General features: G+C 41.6%; 2 protein-coding genes across 2 annotated transcripts in view; both read right to left on the bottom strand.

Annotated features, from left to right (window-relative positions):
• The window catches only part of CC2D2A (coiled-coil and C2 domain containing 2A), a 268,775-nt gene extending 248,571 nt beyond the window's left edge, over nucleotides 1–20,204 (bottom strand). Inside the window, exon 1 of the mRNA XM_077136434.1 lies at nucleotides 20,094–20,204. The gene's annotated coding sequence lies outside the window, so the exon portion shown is untranslated. The remainder of the gene's footprint in view (nucleotides 1–20,093) is intronic.
• C1QTNF7 (C1q and TNF related 7) overlaps nucleotides 1–20,207 on the bottom strand; it is a 101,244-nt gene extending 81,037 nt beyond the window's left edge. Inside the window, exon 1 of the mRNA XM_077136441.1 lies at nucleotides 20,094–20,207. Coding sequence (XP_076992556.1) covers nucleotides 20,094–20,106 — 13 coding nt within the window. The 5' untranslated portion in view covers nucleotides 20,107–20,207. The remainder of the gene's footprint in view (nucleotides 1–20,093) is intronic.
• Between the last annotated feature and the right edge of the window lie 533 nt (nucleotides 20,208–20,740).

Below are 20,740 nucleotides of genomic sequence, written 5' to 3'. Positions count from 1 at the left end.
TTTGGGTTTTGAAATTCAATATTAAATTCCCACAGTGAAAGAGACAAAGTCAGAGTAGATCATATTAGCAAAATGACTACATGAGGCATATGTTTGCAAACTGGGCTTTAATGTTTGGTTAAAATATTACTCCAAATGCCCTGAACCATTCCTCTCAGGAGAGAGAAATATATTTTCTGAATCAGTTTGACTCTCTATGGCAGTGGAAAGGACCACATTCCAGGTTTTTTTCCATTCCTAGATTATGTTCTAAACAGCATAAGTATTTAACTTGCCTACTCTGAGATTAAATACAACATAAAGATAATTAGAAAAATATCACCTTGACCCTCTCAGTTTTTCATCACGATGCTCGGAAGTCAGCATGGGCTGGGAGACACACAGCCTGGGTTGATTATGTCATTTTATTAGCAGTGTAATTTGGGGCAATTTCCTGGAACCATTTTCTAAACCTAGAGAATGTTTTAAGCAGAAGGTATAAAGTAGAAAACAGTGATACAAGTTTGGGGAACTTGGGGTGGTTTTTTATGGCTTGAAGTGGATGGGCGGTGTTTATGATGATGGCTGATAGAAGAATCCAAAGAAGTAAGACCCTAAAAGGTCTGGGTGTTTGGACTTATCCTGAAAGCAATAAGCAACTACCAAAGAGTTGTTTCAATTTTAATCCTTTTAAAAATTGAACAGTTGCTTTTCCTTATCACAAATTTAATAATAGTCCATTGTAGAAAACAATGGATAAAAAAGAAGAAATACATTTTAAATCTCATCAACATTAGAGAGCTACTTTCAACCTCTTGGGAAAGTTTTTCTCTCTATATCGTAGACGGATATTTTAACTAAAATGTAATCAGATTGTACCCCCTCTTTCATGATCTGCTTTTCCGTTATGAATCTAAGAATACTCATACAAGTCAATATAGATGGGCTTAAATTATTATTTTAATGGCTGCATAGTATTTAATGGCAGTAAGGATGCACCATCATTTATCAAATGTTGTTTTATTATTGGATGTTTAATTGTTTCCATATGTTGGGATTATAAAGAACCCTGTAATGAGCATCCTTGTCACTAATTTTTTGCACATGCCCATGATTATTTCCTTAGGATAAATTCTAAGACAGGGAAGGATATGCTTATTTTATTTTTTTTAATTATTATTATTTTTTAACATGGGCAGGTACCGGGAATCGAACCTGGGTCCTCTTAGCATGGCAGGCAAGCATTCTTACCTACTGAGCCACTGTGGCCCACCCTAGGATATGCTTATTTTAACAAGTTTGATATATGTTGTCAAATTCTTTCCCAGAAAGATTGTGTAAATTAAGTGTCCCACCAGCAGGGTTTGCGGGTAATCATTGCATTCTAGAATCTAAGCAGGCAAGGGCCATTAATTTCTGACAGACAGAGAATGTCCCAAGGAGATGACAAAGACGGTGAAGGTGTGGAAGTTGAGAGGAGCAGTCAGAGGGACTGTGGCTGTTGGAAGTGGGACATTCCCTTCTTGGAAGGGGTACCTGGAAGGTATTCTGCTGTGAGGATGTATCACTGGCAAAGAGCTGTCTTTCAGAAGAGAGACCAAGCCTCTCTTGCTCTGTCCCTGGAACTGGAAATCAGCCTCTCGTTTGACAACACTGGGCGTGGGCTGGACAGGACACCAGAAATTTCCAAGGAGTGGAGGTGGTGGTGGTGGGGGCTGTGCATCCCAGCAGGGCGTTCACAGAAAGGACCCTCTGTTTGATCGACAGCTTCTGAGGTCCCTCCAGTTCTACGATTTGGGTGATTTCACAGTTCTCTTTCGCACATTATCATTTCCTTTGCCCATTCTGACCCTCTCCCCCTCATCTGACCAGAGAGTGCAGTTATGGTGTTGGGCCCCCTCCCTGCAATTTGGCATGTGGAGGGAGAGTCTGCCCTGACCCTCCAGGCACCCATGCCCAGGCTCCCACAGGGGCAGAAGGCAGCTGCTATGTCACAGCAGGAACCAGGCAGAGACCCTGCCTCCAGGAGGCAGGGAGAGGAGGGATCAAGGGTGAATGAGGCTGCAAGCCCCCAGCGCAGGCTCCATGCTCCCATTGTACTTCACTTACAGAATAGACATTCAAAGATAAAATTATTGAGAATTTCGAGGTGGTGACCAAAGAGCATTCAGCACCATGCATGGGTCTTCGTAAGCCCGGGACGCTAGGGGACTGCACTGCTGGGTTAGACGTGCCCATCACCGGTCCTGGCTCCTTTCCAGCCTGGCTGAGGTGCCAGGGGAAACTCTGCTCTGCTCTCTCTCCACACTTCCTGGTGCTATTCCTTTACCCTGAGCCTCTTAGGAGGAGGCACTTACTCATGGCCTTGTCCTGTGCCGGTGTTTAAATGCCACATGTACATCCCAGCAGGGCTGTCACGGAGAGGTTTACAGAGGTTTGACTGACAGACTCTGAGATCCTTCCAGTTGAACAATTTGGGTGATTTCACAATCTTTCTCACATTTTATTCCCCTTAACAGAAAGCACAGTCCCAAGTGGTAGGAGAATCCAGTCTGGATGGTGAGAAGAGGACACAGAGAATTATGCCTTAACTGAGCCTTAAAAATAACTGTTGCCATTTACTGAATTCCCGAGGCCTGGGAATTGGGTGAAGGGCTTCAGTCAAGACTGTTGAGCCAGCTTCCCACCTACTATTCCAGCTCTTCCCCGAAACCCACCAGACCCTCCTGCAGCCAAGCAACTAAAGGTTTAACGTCTGGCTGGACAGGGGGGTCCAGGCCCCTGCTCCAGGCTCATTCTGATTGTGGGGGCCTCTGCACCATTTGATCTCAATCCCCCCAACTAGGGCTCTGTGGTTGGCCTTGTTATCCACATTTCTCCACTTTGGAAAATTAAGTAAATCTTAGAGAAGGCATGTAACCTGCTCAAGGGCACTGTTCTTGTTTGCTAGCTGCTGGAGTGCAACACACCAGAGATGGATTGGCTTTTAATAAAAGAGGATTTATTTCATTAGTTCTTCAGAGGACAGGCAGCTAACTTTCATCTGAGGTTCTTTCTTACATGGGAAGGCTCAGAGTGATCTCTGCTGGTCTTCTCTCCAGGCCTCTGGGTTCCAACAACTTTCCCCAGGGTGATTTCTTTCTGCTTCTCCAAAGGCCTGGGCAGAACTTCTTGTGCTGAGATGAGGTATGTTGAGCTACTTGGACTGTGCTATGTTGCACTCTCTCATTTAAGCACCAGCCAATTAAGTAAAACATCATTCATTGTAGCAAGCACACCTCCTAGCTGACTGCAGATGTAATCAGCAACAGATGAGGTTCACATACCATTGGCTCATGTCTATAGCAACAGAACTAGGTGCCTTCACCTGGCCAAGTTGACAACTGAATCTAACTACCACAGGCACCCAATTGATTATTGGAAAAATGGGGGTTCGAACCCAGGTCTGTTTGGTGGCTTCACTTTGCCACATGGCAGTATCTAGGACACTATGGCAATTACCCATTCTGGTTTGTAAACTGGCAGCCACATTTGACCCACTACTTTGCTTAAGGTTTAGATACAATCTGAATTAGTTGCTGTGATTTAAAACTTTGGAGATTTCACCTAAAAATGCCTATTTCTGGCTTCTCTTGAGGCAGAAAATGGGCGGGGCTGGGTAGTGGCACCCTCGTTGGATGGGGCGTCTGGGCTCTGGCTTCTCAGATCTCTATCCAGCCACTTCATTGCTTGGATCTCCTGCCTAGCCCTGGAGGCACTGACGTTTGACTCCTGCTCAGTGCTGTGTAAGATGCTGTCATATATACAGTTTCATCTGTTGCTCATATTTTCATTTCTGTTCTGCAGCCCAGTGAGCTTGGCCAAGGTCATATGGCTAAGAAGTGATAGAACTGAGATTCAAACCCAGTTCTCCTGCACTACCCCTGACAGTGCCTTCTTGAATGTTTACAACCTATAAAAAACTTGGGCTCATTTCCCTCCCAGAGCAAGGACTGGACTAGGCTATTCCCACTGAATTGATTCCTGAAGACTGCACTGTTAAAAGACCCTAGCTATGCAGCACAGTTAAGTATGAGTAGGGAGGGGCTGAGGCAGCATGTCTGGAAAATCTTAAAGTTTTTGACAAAATTCAAATGAATCCTTCACTTTCTCAGATTGCTGTTTGGGGACCTATAGTTTAAGTTTATGTTCTACAGGATTGGAAAAAAATTCTGAAGTAAGCACGTTGTTTTCCCACCATGATTTTCCCCTCATCACCATTTTCCTGTTCCCTGAGGTTAACACTTACAGTGTGGTGACTCCTTTTTCAGCCTGTGTTCTCACTTGGAAGAGTTCCTGGAATTTGCTCATTGTCAGGATGTCATTTCTACATCAAAGATGTAGAAAGATCTACATTGATGTATTAGACCATTCAACTCAAGTCACTTTAGGCAAAGTTGAAGCAGCCTAGGATGAGGGCTTCGTCTGAACAGCTTTCAGGCACCCAAGACATAAGGCAAGAAAGCTCAAATGACATGCAGAGTCTCAGAACTACCAGGGTCTTCAGAGTGACATGGAACTTTTCCCAGGAAAGTCCCTTATCTGCCTTTCCCATTTCCAGTCCTTATGCATTCCGTGGCCCACTTAATCTTTCTAAAACTCTTTTTCCCACAGATCTCTCCTGCCCTCAAAAACCTTAGATGGGTTCCCACTCTCTTCAGAATAAAGTCAAAATTACCTCTCCTGGAATTCTGAGTCCTTCTCAGTTTGCACCCTTATCCAATCCTTATCCAATTTTTATTTTACTATCCTCTTTCCAGTACATTCTTCTCTGACCAAACATGGCTTCTTTACCTTCAATTAGAGTCCATGTGCAAGTCTTTCCTTCCCTGTTCTTGACCATATATGTGGGTCCTCATATTTTTTTCAAACTTGAGATTCAAGACCTCCAAGCCTTATTTTCCCCTCCTGGAAGGTGGGTTCTGATGGATTTAGTGCACTTAAAAAGCCTTCTCCAAAAGCAGCTACCCCCAACTCACCCCTACTACAATTACAGCATTAGGTTTCTACTCTGCTCTTGCGAGATGTAGAACCTACACTGAGGAGGCTGTGAGGAAATGCCTAAGGACAAGGAGGAGATGGTGGTATTTCTTCCTGGGGATCCATGAATGTTGTAGGATTTCTTGACTGAAGCTTTAGTCTCAACACTGAACATCAGCTTCCAATTTCCATTAGTCACAATGGATACAGGGTCTATTAGATTCATTGCATCAGACATTTCTTATTTTCTCACCAAGATTCATTGATTCATTGATTCACACACATTGGCCAAATATTAGTTTCAGCCTCCTTTCCCAACTCTTTTACTCCCCCATGGTTTCCAGGCCTTTTGTTTCTCTTGATTTCTGTTTCTTCCTTGGTAAAATGGGAATAATACCAACTTTAAATACTAATTGGGAGGATTGAATGAGGTACTGTTTAGTTAGCACCTAGGATACAGTGCCAGGGACACAGTGGGCACTTGGTAAATGCCTTGCTCTTCCTTTCTCCTGATGACTTTGTTGATAAATCAGGGACTTCATAGAAAACAGTCTTGTCCAAATCAACACGAACTCCCTGCACTAATTTGGTCTGAGATATAAGCTCTGTTTGAGGTGTTTGTATTTTATGGGTATACCACGTGGCTTCTCTCAAATTTTTGTTAGACTAACTTTTGAAGAAAATCTGAAAGTATGAGCTGAAAGAAAAATACTCAGCTGACCCACCCTTTTATGGGCATTTTGGCAATTAATCTGTCTAAACTAAACAGTCTCTGTTAGTCTTACCCAACTTTTTTCTCAAAGAATCTAAAATTGTCCTGGAATGACCTATCTGGTCAGTATCTTTTAAACTATTATATGAATTTTTTAGAAAAGGAATAGGAAATGGTACTGGCTCTTTTGTGTGGACATTGCATCAGTAATTCCCAGGATTTGAGGCCTTTTCATCTGAGAGGAGGGCAGTATTCTGTTCACGCTCCCATGTGCACTTGGTAACTAATACTAATATCTACAGACTTCTGAGCAAATGGAAGTCGTTTCTTTGACATCCATGATGCAGCCATTTAGAACTGATATTATATATTTATTAGTTTCATTCTCTAAGCTAATAAAATTAAAGCAACTCTCTGGGTCATAAATATACCTGGGAGAAGAAATGTGCTTGCAAATGGACACTAATTGGTTTCCAAGAGAAATCAATGAATGTGGAGATTTGGTTTCAGCAGGAGAAGATGGCCAAATGAGCTGGCACGTATCAAATGATTTGGCAGGCAAAAGTCAGCAAGGACTAGGCGTCTAGAGGAGGAGAAAGGAATAAGCAGATGGTGGAGAGGAACAGCTCTGTGTGGTCAGTCCTATCCAACCCCAACCACTTACAGCTCAAATTGCTGCATTTTTAGATTTGTGGCAGTTCCAGGCTATCGGATACTGGCTTTTCCTCCAGCACCTTCCTGGACATCGTTCTCAACCATGGCAAAGAGCCCAAGCCCACCCCTCTCTGAAATGTGTCCAACCTTACTCAAGCAACTTCTGCCACCTAAAATAGAAGCTGCAGCATCTGATATAGTTTCACTTTTTCATTCATTTTGTTCATCAACAGAGACCAGGTTAGAACGTTATCTTTCAGGGTATAGTTTTTGTCAAATTGCAGGTTTCAAAGGTAGCATGCCACTGTCTAGGAATTGAATTTGTGCTTTATCTGAAAGGAGAGGCAGTGTGAAGAGTGCAGGATTTGGGAGTATATAGACCTAGGATTGAAGGCTGGGTTTTCTAATGACTGACTCTGGGCCAACTATGAAAACTCTCTGAAGATCTTTTTCTAACCTATAAAATGTCTTCACCTCTAAAATGGGTGGCAGCCCTCTTACATGTCAGTGTGAGGGTTGAGGATACTAATTGAGTGATTTATTTGATACCCAATTAGGAAACCCAAAAGGTAGTTAAAATGAAAAGAATAGTGGGTGGGCAGTTGTGGCTCAGTGGCAGAGTTCTCAACTGCCGTGATAGAGACCTGGGTTTGATTCCTGGAACCTGCCCATGCAAATAAATAAATAAATAAAATGAATAGTGAAATATGAAGCAGAAGAAATGTTTGGTTGAGATCTTCTGATGGATCTGAAATCTTCAAGAGGAAATCTACTGGATGAATGTAAAAATTGTTCATTGTATGCAATAATTTAAATTGCAGACTTACAAGATAAAGGCAGATTTATCTTTGGCTCAAATACGCTTGTCTCCAATGTTCTGAAAATAAACCATTTTCTGAAAATAAATTGTATTGCTTTGGCTGACTTCTCAAGCTCTCCTCCCCTCTCTTCTCTTCTGTCTTTCCCATATGTGTTGAAGGATTAAGTCACACTCATTGTGAGCTCTTCCTAGTGCTCATGTCTTCATTTCCCATCCTGACTTCCATTTTCACAGCTCTGCTGAAATGTCTCTTTCAGTTTAGAAAGTCATCCACATCCTCACACTGCGTGCACAGTGTGCAACCTCTCAGCTCTGCAGCTTTTCACCCCACTGATCGCCCCTCCCCTAAAACAGTGGTTCTCAACCTTGGCTGCATAGGGGAATCTCCTGGGGAGTTTTAAATAATATTAACATTTGGCTCCACCTCAAGAGTCTGATGCAATTGGTCTTGGGTACAGCCTGGGCTTTGGGGTTTTTAAAAAAGTCCTTGTTGGTCATAAATTCCAGCCAAGGTTGAGAAGCACGACTAAATCTTCCCTTCTCCTTTATTTATATACTATTGCAATGTTCCTGTCTTCTTCCCAAATACTTCTGAATCTCTTTCGGAATCTCATTCAAATCTTGTTTAGTCGGTGTGTGTGTGTGTAGTAAAGGAGGCAACTTAGGGTTGAAATTGTTGCTAAAAGAAATCTGCATTTCTTGCTTCATTAGAATGCTTACTGACTGCAGGTTCAAGCTACCACTGGATGGTGATGGGGGAAGAGAAAAGAATGGACAGAAGGAGGAGAGGGAGGGAGGAGTGAATGAACAGAAGAAGGAACAAAGACAAGAAAGAAGGAAGGAAAGAAGGAAAGAAAACCGTTTTGTGATCCAAACAATATAATAATCCTGCTTATCTGAGCCATTCTGTTCTGTTTCATTCCCATAAAAGAAACTGAATATTGGTATATGCGACAAACAATTGAATGCTGTTTTATCTCGTTTAATCCTCATAATAACTTCAGTGAGATGGGACTACTATCATCATTTTTTTATAGTAAAAAAATTGAGGTGAGGAATGTTAATTGCCTAAGGGCAGGACCCCAGACATTGAGAAAGCCTGATTGGAACCCAGGTCTATGGTGACATCAGAGCTAGCCTACATTTTGCTGCCTGCATGGATTAGAATCTCAAGTAATTGATACCAAATCTTGGGGAATTATTTCAGAAGTCCAATTCGAGGGAGATATTCAAACACCTAAAGTCAGTCTCATAATCTCCCATTAATTTTCTTCATGAGCTTTTTATTATTATTATTATTATTATTATTTATCTCTCACCTTTTTGGTCACCCACCTCTAGTTCAGTTTGCAACGGCACTATTAACATGTGAAATCCAGAGCCTGATGCAACACTGACAGTCTTCGGAACCCACAATTTATTTCTTTGTGTTTGGAGGATGGCTTGGTCAATAACGAAATAGAAGATTTGAGGGGAAGGTTAAATTTCAGTGTTGAATATAAAAAAACTAGAGAGGGTGGCTGGAAATGGAGTTATGGACTCATCTTCGGACTCAGAGCAATGTTAATGGTGACATGAAAGAGTAGAGGGTAAGAAATTTAGGAAAACACAGAAGGAGATTCAGAAAACCTCCTCCCTTCCCGTTTTTCCTTCCTCTCTCCCTTCCTTTCCTTCCTATCTAATATTGTCCTCCCATAGCCACCCAGCTGTAGCTTGAACTGATTCAATAAGCTTTCTGGTCAACCAAACATTGCAGATATTCTTTAGCAACACCCTAACAGCAGCTATACTATATACTGTATAGCTCTAACTATAAATGACCTTTCTTGTAAGACTTGACTCCTTTACTACACAAAAAAACATTCTGAATAGGATTAAGATTTTAACAGAATACAGCACTGGCTTGTCCAGTGAGAGACCAAGAGATTTGCAGAAAATAAATTGGAGATCCCAGAGAAAAAAAAATATATTTCAGGGCAGGACCTGGGTCACGGCAAAAGAAAGGGAATTTATTTCTCCTCCTCTGGCCCTTCACCCAGAGAACACCAGAGAATACACTGGTCACTTTAAGTCTGAAAAGATTCTGGGCTTGGCTGCCAGGAAATGAAATTTCACTCTAAATCACAATGACCAGATTGGTCCTTGTGCTTCACATATTTTCTTCCTCCCCCTTCTCATGGCTGTGGTTTCCTATTTCCATTTAAACTGCTTGATTCTGCACATTTCTTTTAAATTGTGTAGAAGGAGCAGGCTGACATTAACAAAACTTCTATTATGCAACAGGCACTGTGCAGGGCATTTGAATTATCTGGGAGCACAGATGCTACAGGGTTTAAAGTATGATACAAAAAAACCAAAAAATAATTTAGACTTGAGGTGGTGGCATGGAGAAGAGGGCAAGGGAAAAAATGGAGAGAAAAGGACTTTGGAGAGGGTGATGAATGGAATGAAAGAGAAGGGTGGAAAGAGCAGAGGGAGATAGAAGTAGAAGGATGGGTGAAAAGGAGGGGGATATGGAAAGTGAGAAAAAGGAGACTGTGCAGAAAGAAAGAAAGGCACAGCACAAAGAGGAACTGGCCAGAGAAAGTGGGCTGGGAGGGAAGAGAAGAAAGGGTAAGAGTTGGAAAAGGAAAGAAAGGTAGGAGGGGCCAATTGGCCTTGGTCTTTTACATTCTTTCAGGAGGGTTATGGGAATATTAAAAGTCAGAAGAATAAGAAAATCATCATTCACCCCAACTTGCCCATCTCTGGCAAGTTTAAAATTTCCTCCTCTGGTCCTAGGCAGCAAGAGACATAAGAATACCAGCTCTGTTGGCCAGGGAATTATGTATTCATGTATATATGCGTCACTTCTAACTGATGGCGAGGTTTTGGGTAAAATAGGATGAAAAATAGTATCAACCTTTTAGGGCAGTTGGGAGGATTAAATGGGGGCTTATCTACACTGTACCTGCCAGGTACTAAGTTGGTAGCTATAACTACCCATATGGGCATGTGTGTGTGCGTGCATTTTGTTTTTCCAGGAAATGTTTGTTGAATGGTAAAGCTTCTTGAGGTTTCCCACACCACAGGAATATGGGAGCTTTTTTTTTTTTTTTAATCTTTCTAGATTACATTGGGTTGATCTACATGAAATTGCTATGTTTACATATTACAAAAAACACACTGTTTTAGAAATAAGAACATTTACTTAAACATCAGGATATATGGATTTTCTTGAAAATTTTGAAGATCTGTCCAAATCGGGCCACATTGTCTCATGATAGCCATCAGTGGTTGGAGGGGAGTAGTGTGCATGTGACTGCCCATTTCAGGTGGCGCTTGCATTTCTAAGTCTCCACTGAATCCTCATTACTCATGCATGTTTCCTGCTTGGTCTCTGTGTGCAGGGTTGAGGCCTCCAATTTAGTGTACTGCTAGAGTTATGCCGGCGTTTTGTGGACAACTTTCCCTGAGAAAAGGGTGTGTTTTCTTTTGTAGGCAAAAGCATTGGGAGCCACAACAGGCAATTGTGTGAGCAAATGGCAAGCACAAATCATCTCAGATCAGATATCCCAAGCCTTGAAAAATCAAAGCAAGCCAGGGAGAGCAAGTCTGGATTTTGCTTGTCACTCTGCTTTGACAGCTTCTAGGAAACACATTCATCTCAGCTGAAATTCTCTCCCTTGACACAGGTTTACCCTCATATGTGTTTATGCCTTTTGTAGGTAGTTTTGTTTTTAATTCCCCAGTAGGTGTCAGTTTGTCTAGAGAGAAGAATTTTCCCAAAACAAAGAGACTGAGAGAAAGATTAGCTTGCCCAAAGTACGAGGCTCCCAACAATAACCAGCATTTGTATTTTGCCTTCTAGTTTACATATTTTTTCACTTATTATCTCATTTAATACATCAAATGAGTCTAGTAGAGAAGGTATCTATTTTTCACATTTCCAGTGATGGACCAACAGAGGCTCAGAGAGTTCAAATAACATGCTGACAGTCACATATTCAGGAAGAGTTAAGATGGAAACTGGCACTCAGAGAGATCATAACTCCAGATTCTTCATTCATCTTAGTTAACTCTGAAGACAAGGAGAAGCAATAGCCTGGTTAAGAACAGACTTAGCTGCATCTAAGGTTAAAACGGTGGTTTAGTGGTAGAATGCTCATCTTCCATCTGGGAGACCCAAGTTCGATTCCCAGATCATGCACCCCTCAAAAAAAAAAAAACTTAAGAGAGTAAATTTCAATTTGGGGGTGCAAGAGCAGTTCAGTGGTAGAATTCTCGCCTGTCATGCAGGAGACCTGGGTTCAATTCCCGGCCCATGCACTTCTCAAAAAACAAAAAAACAAGCAAACAGAGAAAAAAAAAATCAACAATGGTGCTACAATAGCAGGATGCTCACATGGAAAAAGAATGAAATGTGACCCCCTCCATATAGCACACACACACACACACACATACACACACACAAATAATCTAATTATCTGAGTTACCTTTTTATGAGATAGGCTTATTAGCAGAGCTGATATAAATTTAGCATTAAGGAAAAATAGAGTGCTTAAATCAGACGGAGTTAAAGTTTTCCTCTAATTTGAACTGTTAGACAATATCCTACCAAAAATATGATTGTCCCTTGATGCCACTAACTGAACTCTACCCTCTTTCCTGCTAACCTCAGATTGGGTTCGGGGACTTTTTTGACCCAGGCCTCCAGGCATCAGTGTGCAATCCTGGCAGTGGGTATGGAGTTGGCATGCAATGGGAAGGCCATCCGGAAGCTGGTGCTCAGGTGTAGATGCCTGTTTCAGGGGGGAGTGGATATCACAGATGAACCGCAGGGTGTCCAGGGGAATGCCCTTCCTGAAAGTGCAAGGAGAGCCGGGAGATCCATTTCCCAGCAGATGATGACAGTCCTCAAGTATTTAAAATACTCAGAGGAAAGACGTGGACTATTCCTTACTACTTCTGTAAGTGCAACAAGGACCAATGGAAAGACTCGTAAAAGGATTAGATTTTGGCAACACAGAGAATTTTCTAGTGACCCGTGGTATTTTAATGGAAGGGGCTGTCTTATGTGTGAACTTGTTGCTATGCTAGCATTGAACCTGACAGTGAGACTTGTATGTGAATAAATTCCCCAAGTCTCTCAGAATACCATTCCATCTCAGCCTCAGGGACAAACTGGAGGACAATTGACACATTTTATTGATATTTAAGAGCCTGATACATAAACTGTCCCCTAGAAATGGGAGCTTTCTTTAAATCTTCTGATTTTATTGTGTTGAAATGAATATAATTGCCAATTTTTTTGTAGGTTAAAAAAAAGATTGCATGGTTTAATATAATTTATTCAAAGACAAAGGAAGGAGCTCAGATTGTTTAGACCTATGCCACATAGAGAAGAGAGATGCCTGGGGACCTATGAAAATTTCACTGTGTGTTGGTATAAGTATATGGTGGAGAGTAGTAGGAAATAAAAGTGATGTGTGTGTGTGTTTTGTGCGCTTTCAGACCCTGCCAAGGAATGTGGTCTTTATTGTGAAGGAAAAGAGGAGATGCCAATGACCTTGGAAGTTGATATAGACATCATGATAAAATGGGTTGGTAATTCTGATATATTCGAAGAATCTCCCAATTAAGTTTCCAATGATGTTGAATTATATTTTAGAGAGAAATGGGATTGAAAATTACTATATAAAATGTATTTTGCAGATAAATTAGTGGAGCAGGAAGAAATTTAAAAAATCACTTACCAGTTGAGAGTATAAACTATTTGGGAGATGTTAACAATTGGCAAGCCCATCAATTAATGTGTCAACAGCTTGCAAATATTGCCAGAGTACATCTAACAGGATGCCTTTGAAGGAAACTGCATTAACTGTTGGTTTATGTTCTTGATAGTAAATGAAGTCCGGAAAATGTCAAATATTTAATACTGTTCTATTATTAGGCTTTCGTTTACTAGAACTGATTCTCTCCCATTAACTTGCAGACAGAAGAGAGACAAGCTGTTGAAATTTGAGCTCACTTCTAGCTATGTTGTCTTGCACAAGTCACTTTACTTTGCCCTCATCTCTCAAAAAGAATAAAATCTGCCTCTCTGCCACCTCATAGATGAATGAGGCAGGGTAATAAAATATTCTGTGTGGGGTTGACAACGGTGGCTCAGTGACAGAATTCTCGCCTGCCATGCCAGAGACCTGGGTTCAATTCTGGAAGCCTGCCCATGCCAAAAAAAAAAAATTCTGCGTGTGTATGGGGTTATTACTATGTCAAAAAAGAGTCACACTATGTTTATGTGGGGAAAAAAATCTCCATTTAAAATAAATTTATTTGCAAATGCTTGCCGAAGATTAATTGGGAGCTACCAGAGTTCCAGACTGCTGGATAGAAAATAAAGAATGTATTCTGTGAGTCAGTGTGGAAAGGCTATGGGTCTTGGGACACAACTTTAGTTTATATAACAGCTTTATCTCTGGTATGTGTAGGATTTAGGTAAACGACTCACCTCTCCTTATCGAAAAATAGGGATATGGAGACAATGTATGTAAAATATTGGCACAGAGGAGGCATTTAACAAAGACACACTATTAGCCCGATCATAATGAATATCTGCTCTTGTCACAAACTGTGAAACTTTGGAGAAATCGTTTTATCATTTCCTGGATAAGGATTTCACCAACAATTATTGATTACCGATTGGGTGTGTGATGGAAAAATTCACTGAAATGTTAATTTACATATTGTTCTCTACCTTGCATTTATTCCACAAATATTGAAAGTATTTCTTCATCTCAAAGATTTTGCAGAAATCTTTGATCTTTCTCAAAAAACAGCTGTTCTTCCTTTCATTTCTTAAAGTCCAAGCCCAAGTGTACATGCCATGGAGAAGAGTGAGGTGAGATGGGGGAGATTTCTCCAGGTTCTGTAAGGGCTGGGGATTGACGCTAATCCTAAGAGGGTAAAACTGCTTGGAAATGCTTGGCTCCAGGTTCCTGGCTGTGACAATGACATGCAGTCCCCAAGAGGGGTTTGGAATTAGCATCCACAGACATCGAAGGAACTGGTGTCTGTAAGAATGGGCATATTGGTGTGAACGGAGAACTCCCAGGATTTTTCCCTGACTTAGGTGTTGGAGGTGGTAGGGTAGGTGTCCAAATAATTTCTGAAATTGAAGTTCCTGCTGGCGTGGACTCTTGGTGTCAGATTTAAGTTGAATTAAAGAAAATAGAGCAATTTGATAATTCTTACAGACCGTGCTTGCAAGATTTATAAGATTCATACTTACTATAGTTGTAAGACATTGGAGAGCCTAAAGATAAATTACTCTGCCCTTTAGAAGCTAACCACCTACAAAACAGTTGGAGGCTGTTTTTGTAAGACATATACATGAATAAACATCATTCACAGCAGTATAAAATCCCGACATGGTATGTACTGCAGTAAGAATTCCCAGTCAAAAGAGGTAGACAATTGAATGTTGCAAAAGGCAGAGAGCAAGGAGGATGCATAAAAGTTTCTCCTGAAGGGATATATTTAAATCCACCCTCCCACAACTGCACAACTGTTGCATGCCAATATCACCATTATGCAATAGCTGTATTTGTAAACTCATAAAGCTTTTGTAGACCCTAAAATTCTTTCTAAAATATGCCTGCTTGATATGAAGGAGCAGTCTGGATCTGGTAATCCAATAGGGGCCTATATAGTTAACGATGACCATAAAAATACTTAGCTTTATCTTCATGGCATCTGAGCACTGGGAGGACCCTCAAAGTCAACAACTGCCTCCTTGCCTCTTCCATTCTCTATCCCCTCCCATTTTACAGGGGTGAAACTAGATTTGGGGAAACTTCAGGACTGTTATTTTGAAAGACCACTGTGATGGTCAAGACCTCAGCAGGGCAGATTTGGGAGACTGGATTGAATGGACAACTCCATCCCTGAACTGCTGCGGGAAGTAATTGTGTGAACAACTGTTATCTCTTGCCTGCAGAAATATAGTTTCCTAACTGGAGGTTTAAACTCTGTACCCCCTGAACAATGATGAATCAGCCCAAGTCATTGTTCTCATCATGTTGTTTTCTTGTTTATAAACTTTTAATGATTACTCCTTTAAAAAAAATCCAAACTTTGTGGTTTGGTATCCGAGGCTTTCTATGATCTCGTTTCCAACCAAGAGTTGCAAGCTCATCTCTCTGCTCTCTGTGCATGCACCCTGTTTTGCTGGAGTGGTTTCATCACTACTGTCGACACTGTTCTCTTCTATGCTTCTCTAATATTTTTCTCATTGTCTGGAGACTGCCAAGCCCACCAACTTTATTCAGCCTTCAAGGACAGATTACATCTTCTTTTAAAAAATATTTTTATTGAGAAATCTTCACACACATGCAGTCCATATATGCTATACTATCAATGGCTCACAGTATCTTCACATAGTTGTATATTCATCCCCACAATCATTTTTAGAACATTTGCATCACTCCAGAAAAAGAAATAAAGAGACTCATACATCCCATACCCCTTACCCCTCTCTCTCATTGGCCACTAGTATTTCAATCTACCCAATTTTTTTTTACCATTTATCCCCCACCCCAATTATTTATTTATTTATTTTTTATCTTTATTTTTTTACTTATCCAGGGCAGATTGTATCTCATTTCTTTTGTGGAATTTTCCCTGAGTGAGGGATTGGGAGTATCAAATGCCCCTAAGTTCAAGACCTCTGCTACTTTATTACAGAGTTTCTCTGAGGCTCAATGTTCTCATCTGTGAAATGGGTAAATCAGTATTCTCCTTTGTGGTTTTCTTAGGTACGAATAGGTTAATCATAATGTAAAGTACTTAGCACAGTTCCTTGCACCTGGTAAATGGCAAAGAATGTTAGCTATCACTGATTATTACCGGTGACTATGATCTCCTTTTCTCTGAGTTACCAACTACTTTGAACCCCTCTCATATCTGCAGTGTAACTGCCCATTTTAGTTACTGGAATGCACATTTTGTTTCCCTGTTAGATTGCAAACTCCTTGAAAGTAAGATCATGTTTTATTTAGCTTATGTCCTTTACATTGTCCTATATACAGTACACCCTCCAACCTTTGTCAAGGCTGACTATTCAAAGCTGAGATTACGGAAAAGAATTTGCTTCATTGTCATTCTTTCTCTTTCTTCTAAAAGTTGATTGACTGAAAAAGTCAATTTTCTCAGTTATGAGAATGCCAGTTGGGCATCAGTTTCTTTGAGCTATGGAAGACAATTTGTGAAGTGGCTGGTGGAGATTGAGAAATTCCAGTGAAATCCTGGGAAATTTTTTCTGCTTGAAGGGTCATTTGGCCTCAACCCACCTGACCAAATCAATCTCACCATTTTGCAACATGCATTCCATGGTTTGTGAGATATTCCTTAGGGAAAAATTGTTTCACGGTCAAATGGGTTTGGGAAACATTAGAGTCTGGTGACCCACTCATACAAATCACAGAACACATGAATAAACTAAAAGCTAAGAGAGGTCCTAGAATAAAGAAACTGGCATTTAGTAGCTAATAAGAATTGCTGTCATTTTTGAGCTCTTATTATATAGGCCTCTGACATGAATTTTCTAATTTACTCCTCAGGATGAAACCTTTAAGTTGGATATAATCATTATCCTTATTTAACAGAGAAACTGACAATTAAATGGGTACAAATTCACACAGCAGTTAAAGGGTGGAGCTGGGATTTGGACATGAGATAATTTGTGACCCCAGAGCCTGAGCCCTAGTCCACTGGGGTGCACAGCCTTTCACATCTCCAAACTTGTCTGACCAAGAGAAAGTTTTTGGTTATCCTCTTATTAACACTTCATGAAACTGGTGTTCCATGCACTTTGGGAAACAGCCAAATACCATCAAGCTGCTTGGTTTATGGGAGTGAATGTAATCTTTACACCTCTTTGCACTCTGACCTTGGCCTCGAAGCCCTTGTCCCACTTGCCTCTCTCATGATGTCTTACCCATTTTCTAAGGTCTAATTCAAATGCTACTCTACTGGGAAAGTTGCTTTGATTTCAGCAGGCAGATTTGCAAAGCGCCCCCCTTTGTGTTCTCTCCAACCTTTCTAGACTGTAGTTTATATTTGGTCTTTGGCTTATGCAGATTTTGCTTGTTTGTGTTTGGTCTGTTTTTGCCAAGGACACTGGTGCAGAGTGGCCACTCCAAAGGGGCTGCTGCGATAAAAATAACGTTTCTCTCTTAGCCCCTTGTTAGGGGTTGAATTGCATCCACCCAAAATGACAGATTTGAGTTCTAACCCTTGGTTCTGTCAATGCGATCTTATCTGGAAATGGGGTGGCCCAAGATATTATCGGTTAAGATGAGGCCAAACTGGATTAGGATGGCCCTCATTCAATATGACTGGAATCTTTATAAGAAGAGGAGAATTGGACACAGAGACAAGGGGAGAATGTCATGGGACAGCAGAGGCAGTGAATGCCATTCGGGTTCCCTGCAAGCCAGTGCCAGAAGCCAGGACAGAACCTGGAACAAATCGTTTCCTACAATCTTAGAAGGAGCAGGACCTCCCAATATCTTGGCTTGGGACTTCTAGCTTCCATAACTGTGAGACTGTCCATGGCTGTTGTTTTAAGCTACCCAGTGTGTGGCATTTTGCTACGACAGCTCTAGGAAGCTAAGACCCCTACTCAGGTATTGATTCCTGACCGGAGGCTTTTCAGATCCTGGTTTATGGAGCTGGGACCTGCAACTTTTACTCACCACCTTCCCACCCCAAAGCCAGGCAGACTGCATGCTGCCCTTCTCCCCAGCAGTTCATTAGTTAACACTCTTCCTCCCTCCACCCGGCAGATGTTCGTCTCCCTCGGCCCCTCCGACATGAGAAGGCACCCATAGGTCAGGTTGGGCGTCCCATCAGTGTCCTTCCTGGGTCAACTGTGACCTGTCCTTTCCAGCGCCTCATCCAGGTTTCATTGCCAAGCCCCTGAGAGACTGTGCCTCCGATGAGTCAGCTGGCTTGGGGCTTCATCAGCAACCTTAATTGCCTTTTTGTTTTTGTCCTCTTTCAAGCCTTCTCTGGCCCAGAGGAGAGGCTTGGTCTGGGTCTGGCGTCCAGCATTGCCGCCAGCCTCCATGGAGCCCCAAAATGGGGAGTCGGGTGCCCCAGACCCCAGCAGTCACGTCATGCCACACGGCGCATTTCCCAGCCACACCCGTCCCCAGGGTGCACTCAGGCGCCATGCAACCGCTGGCCATCCCACCCCCCCTGGCTCCGGCTGCCTGCAATGAGGTCATGGGGTGGGGACCTGGAGGACCCCCCCTCCAAATATGGTGGGGGCTTCCCCAGCTGCCCAGGGGGACATCGAGAGGACCAGGAAGGCGGAGATGGAAATAATTTTGTCAGTCCAACCCGCTCCTCCCTCTCTTGATGTTCTCTGGGCTGGCACATTAGAAGTGGAGGGGAAAAGGAAGAAAGAGAAGACAGGGAAAGGAGGACAATAAATTGGCTGTTACAGGTCCCTCACTTCTTCCACTAACAGCTGTGGATGGAGAAAGGCAACTAAGTCCACCACCTTGCAAGGAAGAGACCAAGCTGTCTTCTTGCTTTTCTGTACTAACATCCTTCTTTGACCTTGACCCCTCCCCTTCCACTGAGACCAGAAAAGGCAGAGGAAGCTACAATAATCCACTTTATGCAACTAGAATTTGACACAGAAGGAAATATTATTCAAAAAGCCGAAAAACAGCTAGTATGGCAAGGAAGGCACAGCCCTTCACGGCCCTTCCTGTCCCTCACTATTCCGGGAGCAGCGTCCCCCATGCTGTACCCCACCATTTTCACCCATGTCCCGTTGGGCTGGTTTGCTCATGTTTCTATACAAGCAGGTTTTGCAGATTGAAGTCACCTGGGATGTCCCAAACCTCTGAAGCGTAACAGAACCCTCAGGGTTTTTTAATGGCTGGCTGTGAGTACATACGTATGTGTGCGAGGAAGAATGAATGTGGGTCTCTGACAAAATCTCAGCCTGCTAGAAGAATTTGCAGATCTCTGCGGGTATCTTTTTTTTGCACCTGGGATTCTGCCTCCGAAAGATGGAAATGCTGATAACAGGGACTTTCTCAGGGAAATAGGAACAGCTTATGCATTTATACACTTCTTCACCTAAAACCACAAGATACCTCTCGTATAACCGATGCGTAGAAATACAAGAAAACGTCACAGCCTCTCTGCTCCCTACCTGTTTATGAGGCACAATTGATAATGCAAAACCACCTTATTCAGAGAGCAACATTTTCGGCCAATTGCAACGCGAACTAACAAACATTCAGGTGAACGTCCCCCACTCCCCCTTCCCAGATATATAATGTCTATAATATCCTCCAGTGTAGTTACAATGGAAAAGTCAAATGATTTATTTAACATTCAAAACCACTATCTGCAAAGCAAGTTTATAAGAAGTGACAGTAACCGTGCTTAAGAGAATTTTTGGAATGATATTAAAATCTTCCATGGGAAAGATTTCCGAGTTGATGCAAAAATCATAGCTCCGAAAGGTGAATTACATATAGTGGAATAAGAAAACATAAAGACTCTGAACTTGACAATAAATTAGCCCATCAGCACACAGGCAAGTGTTGGGTTTATACGGGATAGAGATTTTGAGGAACTCCTGCCCCTATTTTCTAAGAGAAATGTCATTTTTTTCATATAGCTAAAAATATTTCACAAAAGTTCATGCATCAAGCAGAATAGAAAGTAGGAGAAATACTACTGCTGAGGCTTTTCAACTTCTGATTTATCATTTGTTGACATACTTTCTACAAGTTCCTCATTTCCTTACAAGAAGCTGTCTTAAGTTCTTCCAGTAAATGTATTTGACGAAGGCCAAACAGGAGGAAAAAAGAGAAAAATGTAGCGAAAATGGTAGCTTACCTTTTCTAGGCATTCCTGATGTCAAACTTTCCTCCAAAACATGAGGCTTTCTTGTTTTGGCTGTCCCATGAATTTAGAAACCATTAAAAAATTTAAAGCAAAAATATGTGTTTATTATTTGAAGCTGCTTCAAAACAATGCAAAAATAACTTGGTGAAAAATAAAGCACTCGTCTGAGCATGAGAATGCTTTTGAAGCTTGGAGCTCATGCTGTTGTACGAAGTTTTGCAACTGTCTTTCTCAGTTTAAACAACCTCCCACTCCTTCTCCCAGGCACTTGCCAACTTCTATAATTTAAAGCAACTGCGATCCTTCCCATAATACTCACATTTCAAAGAGCTTAATATATACACTAGTTAGGAATGAGTTAGGGTGGGTAACATTCTGCAAACCACAGACTTAGGCAAATCAAAAGCAAGGGTCTCAGGTATCTAAACGGTTCTTTTTCTCTCTTTTGTTCATTGCTCTTCTCACCATATGACATCAAGTTACTTTTACTTTTTAAGGTGAGGCCTTAAAATCAAACAGTATCATATGTATGCTATTGAAGTCAAGTTATCAAATCAAATGTGATTGTTATATATTTAGCATATTAAATTTTAACCCCATGGGTAACCAACCACGAGGAAAATATATAAAAAATATGC

This window comes from Tamandua tetradactyla, chromosome 19, assembly GCF_023851605.1.
Source record: "Tamandua tetradactyla isolate mTamTet1 chromosome 19, mTamTet1.pri, whole genome shotgun sequence".
NCBI classification, from domain to species: domain Eukaryota; kingdom Metazoa; phylum Chordata; class Mammalia; order Pilosa; family Myrmecophagidae; genus Tamandua; species Tamandua tetradactyla.
Note: the sequence above shows the minus strand (reverse complement) of the source record. Positions and strands in the feature narration are given on the sequence as shown.